This window comes from Octopus bimaculoides, chromosome 14 (genome assembly GCF_001194135.2).
Source record: "Octopus bimaculoides isolate UCB-OBI-ISO-001 chromosome 14, ASM119413v2, whole genome shotgun sequence".
NCBI classification, from domain to species: Eukaryota; Metazoa; Mollusca; class Cephalopoda; order Octopoda; family Octopodidae; genus Octopus; species Octopus bimaculoides.
The window spans coordinates 29753487-29762100 of record NC_068994.1 but is presented as its reverse complement, the minus strand read 5'-3'; the positions used below and the strand labels follow the sequence as shown (position 1 = coordinate 29762100).

General features: G+C 38.8%; 1 protein-coding gene across 1 annotated transcript in view; it reads left to right on the top strand.

Annotated features, from left to right (window-relative positions):
• LOC106876261 (uncharacterized) overlaps nucleotides 1-8614 on the top strand; it is a 95865-nt gene that overhangs the window by 55982 nt on the left and 31269 nt on the right. The window contains exon 11 of the mRNA XM_014924751.2: nucleotides 3956-4043. Within this exon, the coding sequence (XP_014780237.1) occupies nucleotides 3956-4043 (88 nt within the window). The remainder of the gene's footprint in view (nucleotides 1-3955; nucleotides 4044-8614) is intronic.

The window sequence follows — 8614 nt, the reverse complement described above, 5'->3', positions numbered from 1 at the left end:
GGGTAGACAGACTGTAGACAGTTTATTGGTTTCATCCTCTCTTTTCTTCATAATTGGAGTAGATAGTATGTTCTTGGGGTAGTTGTTTCTTAATAGATTGTTACTGAGCTTGATCATTTCCTCGTGGTGGGTATCACGATCGCTACTTATATTCTTTGCTCGATGTTTTAGGCACTGAGCAATTCCTCTCTTTACACTGTATGGATGGTGAGAATTGAAGTTAAGGTATCGTCCAGTGAAGGTTGGCTTGCGATATACGGATGTCCTGAATCCATACTCGGTGCGTGTTATTAATACGTCCAGGAATGCCAGCTGATTGTTCTGTTCCTTTTCCATGCTGAACTGTATGGATGGATTTATTGAGTTCACATGATCTAACATATAAGTAGCGATCGTGATACGTTGTGTTAACAACAAACAAGATGAGGACAAATATCCGTCAAATGTAAATAATGTAAGTAATGTAAATAATTCCTCATCTCTTAAATATAGAACTGTTTCATCTATCGTTCTCTTTTTTGCTAACCTGTTCTAGACTGTTCTGGCCACCACATCGTGCCTCATGTGAAGGTAATATCAGGAAGAAATTCTCTTGCAGTTAACAATAATATGGTTGATATCTTCAATCTTGGTCTTGCACAGTTTACATTTGTTGTTTGTCAATGTTTTCTGCCCTTTATGCTGTAGGTACTTTGTGGGGATCTCTTGTTCTTGAATTGCATGGAGGTAGCCTTCAAAATAGGATGTCTTAAACTTATGAACTCCATGTCAAGCTTTTTACATGATCAATCCCTTCTATAGTTTGTGTTTTTGTACCAAGCACTCATGTACTATCTTCTCACTGAACTGGTCCATTTTTTAAATTTTGTTCTTCTGAAAATTAGATTTTACCAGTGGTCCTTGGGGAAAGATCTGTGTCAGCTCTTATTTCATATCTCTAGTTCACTAGCTATCCTAATTGTTGATTTCATTGTCACAAACTTGGGCAAGACAGTTATTGGTCTCTCATCTGCAACAGATGTTGTTTCATGGTCACAGTACGTGCTTTATACGTAGTCAATACAGATTTGAGACCACGGCTCACCATCCTTGCGTAGGAAGTATAGCCTGACTATGTCTCCATTGCTGTTGAAGTTTCCTGTAACACTGAGCAGCTTGCGAATTCGAACATCTATCTCATTGAATTCTTGTATTGGACAGTTCAGAAGATCAAATATAGGAGTACAGATAGGCACTGGTATTATAGGCAATGTATTTGCCATAAGCATAGAGTTCAAATGACCATATTTTTTTTACCCTTCTGAGGTATTTACTCTTTGTCCTCTCCTTATTGATTGGTTCATCATAGCTAAGATTTTCAACCTGCCCGAGATATTTATAGCTTTTCCCAGAGAGTGGAGGCTTTATTTCTAGGTTGTTTATGTTTAGTGTCTTTGATGAGTGCAAAACATTTCCACGTTTTACTACCAAAAATGCATATTTAGACTCGCCAAATTTCATTCCAACGTCTTTGGACAATTGAGTTTTGAGATCCAGTTGCTTTTTCTTATATGATTGATATTTGGCTCATATTACTTCAGGTGAAAGGGGTTAATAGATCCATTGGATCTAAGCTGTTATGAATCGTGATTAGGTATGACAGGGGTTCAGTGAAAGTACAAAGAGTAGTACTTACAAACTATCACCCTGATGGATGTCTTTTGGGTCATGTATAGTCAGATTTGAGGTCTTCATTATCGCGTTAGTTAGGAGGTGTATGGCAACTTCAAGTGGTGATGCTTCTTTGGTTAATTTCAGTGCTTTGAGAATCCACCCATGTATTATACTATCAAAGGCTTTTTGATAGTTCAACCACAACAAGTTTTTGCTATTCTTTCGGGCTGTTTATTGTAACATTTTGTTAAGTAGTAAGTGCTCAACACCCCGCCACCGCTTCCTTCTTTCTCTCAGCTTGTTCTGTGGTTACAATGTTATCTTTGGAGAATTGGGTTGCGAAATCCAGTTGCTCTTTTGATGTGGTTAATATTTGGCCCATATTGCTTCAGATCATCAACAAAGAAAGATGAAAGGTGTCATTGAATCCATTCCTACAGCTGCTGTTTCTTGATTAGGTATGGCATATTCTGTAGAGACAAGTTGGGGCAGCTAGTGCTCAGCTGATGTTTTGACAAGCTATTGGGCAGTAAATTTTAGTTCAGAGGTGTGGCTATCTTTCAGAGATGAAAAGGACGATGGCAGTTGATATCCATGTGGATATTATTTATGTGCTCTTGATACTCTTCCTAAACAGTCATATTAAATATCGCCTATAGAAGTTGAGAATTTTAAACCAATATCTTGTAATAACACCTTGGCCTGAGGATTTCGGTTTGGTATTTTTCTCAGGACTGTTTGAAATACTGCACCGCCGATATTTTGTAGAATTTTTGTTTAACACGTTTGCAGTATCCCTGTTCTAACTCATCTATCCATTCAGCCTTCTCAGTTAATCCATAATTCCTTTTCCCAAATTGATTTCTGGTGACTCCCCACTTGCTCAGTAGATGGAATGTCTTTTACTGATATTCTTATTTCTGTTGAAGCTCTGTATATATTTGTGTATGTATGTGTATATATGTGTGTATATGTATGCATGTATGTGTGTATTATGTATGTATTATGTCTGTATGTATTGTGTCTGTATGGGTGTATGCATGCGTGTGAATAAATATGTGTGTATAGGTGTGTGTGTATGTGTGTACATGTGTGTGTGTGTATGTGTGTGTATGTGCGTGTGTGTGTGTGTGCGTGCGTGTGTGTGTGAATATGTGTTTCTCTGAGTTCACATGTCTGTGCGATTTTGTACGTGTGTGTGTGTGTGTGTGTGTGTGTGTGTGTGTGTGCGTGTGTGTGTTCTACTATTCTCCGTCTCCGAATGTAAGAGTTGATGTTTCATCAGGCAGTGCAGCAGCTCTGTAGGTGTTTCAGTCCCTTCCAGCACGACACCAGAGCTGCCCGGGGCCATCCACTGATGTAAGCGACAAAACTCCTGCACAGCATAAACTCTGTTGAGTCAGATGTTGCGACTCTGAGTCAGATGTTTATATTATCTTAAGTGCTCTACCTTGCTGCACCGCACGTCCTCTACCGTGAACTAGATATAAGGGCTTGCTTTCTCAGCGACTTCTGACAATGTTCTGGCGACATTTTTCTCTCCTTCGAGTTAGTACAAGAAGATAAAATGAAAGCTTTAATTTGAAGGTATTGAAAGTGTAAAACGTTATGTGAAATTTTTCATTGCAGTTTTGTTTTCATATAGTGCTAAAAGATAGTTACATTGTGATAATCTATCATTATTGTAATCATATTGCTTTTAGTAAAGTTTGCTATAAAATAAAGGATACTGGGATGTAGCTATTAAGAGAAAGGTTAGGCGTGTATAGTCCACTCTCTTAGACTGTTTATAACTCTCCAGCTATCTATGATCGATGGTGTCAACTTAACAATGCATACAAGAAAGTATTACATCATAGTCTGTGGGTCATCAGACCTCGTTGTTTTGCCTAAAATATTAGAACGAGGCTAAATCCTTATGTATTCTAAATATAAAAATCCTTATATAAATCCTTAAATATAAATATATCCTTATACAGAATTAATTCATACGCCATATAATAAAAATTATATTTTTATAATACACCAAATACTAGGTATACAGTGCTTGTTATGACATGAAAATCGATTTTAGATGGACACAGAGTTGAATAAAATACGTCTAGGTCGAAACAGTGAACCTTTCTTCAGTTGTTAGATTCACATGTTAATCTTTAATAGATATAAGGCAAAATTATTATTGAGGAAGGCTAAATATAATTCAGTGATATAGAGTTAATTAATTCATACATACTGTGATGCATTATATAAGTTTTCTCGTAGATAATATAATGTTACATGCCACTTAACTTTAACTTCTCAGATAATAGTGATTGACCACATGACGGGAATTTCTATCGAAGCCAAAGCTCCAGGTACGAAGACGCATTGTGTAGACGAGTTTCGTGGTGGTAAGTGTTATACTTATTTCTCTTTTGAGCTTCGAGTGGTTGCGTGTTTGTTATTTCTAGAATTATAATCCACATAGTAATAACTGTTAATCCTTCTTTACGTAACCTTCTTCATGTCAGAAACATAATGGTTGTTATACAACTTCAAAGAGTCAGTGTGTCAGCCTCATGCTGATCAACATGCACCAAAGTAGTCTTGTCTACAGCAATTTATTCGGGTCACCAACAGTCTAAACGCAAACATATCCCCAGTTGTGAAAATACATACGTAGTTACTTGTTCGCGGTAACTATTGTTGCAAACTGGAAATCAGTTCTCCACTCGACATCTCTCTCTCTCTCACACACACACACACACACACACACACACACACACACACACACACACACACACACACACACACACACACACACACACACAAGCACACACATACACAAGCACACACACAAGCACGCGCGTTGTGAGCAAAAATATTACTCTCTAAGATGGACCAGATAGTAAAGTCCATGGGATTGATGTCTGGACTTGAGGAAGGCCATATCAGTTTGTCCCCAAAACTGCTGAAATACTTTTTGTATCACCTCTGTGTCAAATTGGATGTGTAGGCCGGAGCCCCGTCTTGAGTGAAGATGTAACGGTCACCAAAGCTTTCTGTAACCCAGAGTAACACTTTCTTATCCAACATTTCCACATAAACTTCACTGTTGACCGGGAACTTGAGCTCATCAGATGCAACTGCGGTCCACACCATGAGTCAAGCTGGCTTCTGACGGCGTAAATGACTCCTACCTTCGAGCAAATATCCTGCATTACGTGCATAATGCCTGCCATTCTGCCTGTCAGTAACTGCCTCCACGGTGAAGATCTCGTCGGATCAGATAAACACTTTAACAGTGCGCTTTATCTCAACAAACATGATTTTACTCTTGTTGAGCTGTGTCTTCATGGAAGCTGCTGGAATTAACTGCCAGGATTGTTTCTTGTATGCAGTTAGCTTTAAATTCTCTTTAAAAACCTTGTACATTGACGATTTCGAAATATCAAGAACTTTTGCAGTTTTGCACTCTTGCGGGGATTTTTGGTTCATTCGCTTCTTCACAGCTCCAACAGTTTGTTTGGTACGAATTGATCGTTTCCTACAAGGAATTGGCTTGCCAGAAGTAGCAGCGGACTCCATATATCGTTTCCAGGTACTGAACACTGTTTTACGGCACACATTCAACGATTTTGTTATGACCTTGTTGCTCACTCCAGGTGTTTTCAGAGTGACAATATGGTCTCATTTTGCTTTCGACACCATGATTGTTTACAAACCTGTTATAGACGAACGAAACAATAGATACATAAACAAAATACATATGCAAATCTTTATGTAAATGGAGATAATATTACCTGAGCCGATATTCTATAGGAAGAGTTTTAAACATGGGTAAATCTTTCTGGGACATCCTGTATATACAACGAGTGCTGAGAATTCTTTAAAAGATACTTATGCATGTAAGAAACTAGCTTGGAGTGACTGTATAACATGCTTTAAGACATCAATAATCAATTACTTTAAAGTCAAGAAAGCTTACCTTCTTCAGGGCATGTGTAGAAAGCATTTTTCTCTATGGATCCGAAATAGGGACTATGAAGAAAGAAACCCAAGATTATCTTGGTAGGATTCTCATGAGTGTTCAAAATATCTCATGGCGTGATTAGAGGGCTACAATGCAGATTTATGGACGCATTTTCACATCTACTGTTATTGGTCAACGTTGGCAAGGCTTTACTCGCCACTGCTATCATGCTGAACAAAAGGCCATGTAAGATGGTTTTTTTTGGAGGCTTCCACAACATTATAAAGAATGAAGATCGCTTAACTACACTGATATTACATCGTGTAACAACTTCTGACCTTGGCTAGCAACTGTTACTTCCTATTTGCTTACCCCAGAAATTATGAAAAATAGCTAACTTTACTTTTGTCACATACATTTAAACCTTAAAGAATCTCTCAACACATGATCATGATGCTCCCCTACTACTGCTGTTCATGATCAGAGATGCATATATTGTCAGCCACTAAGGGACATGCTTAAGTGGTTATGGTCAAGCAACTGACAGGCAAATATGTGGAATTGAGCAGAATATTTGCTATAACTATATTTTTGCTTCAGCAACTCAGCCCTGAATCTATCTGAAACGTAATGGAAAATAGGAGGTCAGTTTCAAAACATTGATGTCAGGTCAGAAAAGCAAAGTTTGAAGGGAATAGTAGTCATTTCCTTTGATTTCTAGACAGAAGCAAATAGGAAATAACACTTAATGACCAAAGACTTTAAAAATCTGTTACACTGAGTTATTGGCAAATAGACACATCATATGCTACCAAAACTAATGGGAGGCATAAATTATTTGTGTGGCATTCAGAGACGCATCTCAGTTGTATCTCCCAATGAAGAAAAGTGATAATGGGAAGCTCAAGTATTGTTTCCGTTGTTTGTTCATGCTAGTTTTATACCTCATCAAGTTGGCTCCGAATGTAGCCTACAATGCAATAGAATCAAATTTCGAGGGTGAGAGCAGATACGGCTTTATGGCAGGTAATCTTCAATATCACTCATCCGTTTCCTTGCCAAAATCTAGAGGCAGGCACAGTCCTTGTGCGAAACTTTTTAAACTAAAGTTTTCGAAACCATATTCTCACTTCACTTAGAAATACAGCAGTGAATATTGGGGCAACCGCAAACATATTAATAGAGAGAAACAGAGAGAGAGAGAGAGAGAGAGAGAGAGAGAGAGAGAGAGAGAGAGAGAGAGAGAGAGAGAGAGAGAGAGAGAGAGAGAGAGAGAGAGAGAGAGAGAGAGAGAGAGGGGGTGTATGTGTGTATATGTGTGTGTATGTCTGTAAGCATGTATATATGCATGTATAGCTTTGTTAAGCTATGCATAACATTAATCAGGAACAAGAGTGTGTCGGGCTATTGTTTATTTCGCTTTAATCAGCTACACTGTGAGGGCAAGTACGATCGGTAATTTAAATCCCCAGCCCCACACCCTTCCAACCTAATCAGAAGTCACTTCTCTGCGGACCAGCTCGCTAGTTAGCCGCAGTGAAGGTCCCTGTCTACAGTTCGTCTGCTATGAGTCCATGAGCAGTGCCCTACATATAGTTACCTCTCAGAACTGTTGACTGTCATTGGAACCGGGAGGGTATTTTAACCACCCTGCCGTGCGTTTAGTTCCTCGGCTCTTTAGCGACTGCTCGTTGTTAGGGGTTGGTGTGACTTGCTTTGGGCGGCCTTTGTTGGGTGAGTTACTTAAACGGAGCTGTCAGTATCAAGATGGGCCGGTTTCAATCTATCGATGGAAACCGTGTTCTTGTCTGCCAATCAGGAGTTGAAATGACTTGTCTCCTGCATGTATCACTTCATATGGGCCATCATAGGGTGACTGAAGGGGGTATTCGTCATGCGTCGCGACGAAGGAACACAAAATTTGCCTTGTGGAGGTCATTTGATACAGATGCTCTAAGTGTACCATGTATTGGCATGGGAGTAGGGCGTAACTGTCCCAAACTATCTCTCAGTTGCGTAAGATATCTTTTGACATCTGAGTCTGACTTTGTGTGTGGAAGGAACTCTTCCGGCACTGTAAGTGGGGAACCGTACACCAGTGGGGCGTTGCGGATTCTCAACATCACCCATGGAAGTTGATCGATCCAGTTGGTTGTAAGGGACTCCTTCAAGCGGCGGTGAAATCTCTCTACTAAGCCGTCAGCTTTGGGATGGTAGGACTGTGAAACAGGACTGTGGGGGTTTACAGCTGCTGAGAGGTGCTTTGATATGTTAATGGATTTTGACTTGTTGACAGGGGATACAGATTTTGGTCCACTCCGCAATTTGCTTGACATCAGGTGCCGTGTGGCTCTGGTACCGGGGTGAGAGAGCCCGTGAATAACATCAAAACCTTCCAGCACCAGACAAATGGAACGATTGGTCGCGGCTTCCAGTGGATACATCACTAATGCAACTTTTTGCAACACTAAAGCAACATTAATGCAACTTTTGCCTGAGGAAACGAACACGTGTATTAATATTCCTTTTAAAATATATGGATTTTGCAAATCATATTTGTAATATCCTATGGATGGATAATAAAACAACTAAAGCATGGAGTTAGTGGAAGCGTACGTAGCAATGCATTAAGGGATTTATGAATTTCCATCCCAAAGTTCTTGTTATTATTATTATTATTATTATTATTATTATTATTATTAAAAAAACTGACAAAAGCTGATGATGTCATTCTATCAACGTATGGACGCTGGTTACCCACGTTCATAGTTTACGTTTCGTTTCTGAAATTTTGAATTTTCAATCACCTTTTGGTTTGAACTTGAGAAAGACAGACGTTCTGTCGAAATGTTGTTCAAAAAATAAAACATCTAAAATCCCACTCTTCGTCTTGACTATTTACCTTCGTGAAGAGTTACGTCAATCCTTTTTTTTTTAAATATTATTATTATTATTATTATTATTATTATTATTATTATTAAAAAAACTGACAAAAGCTGATGATGTCAT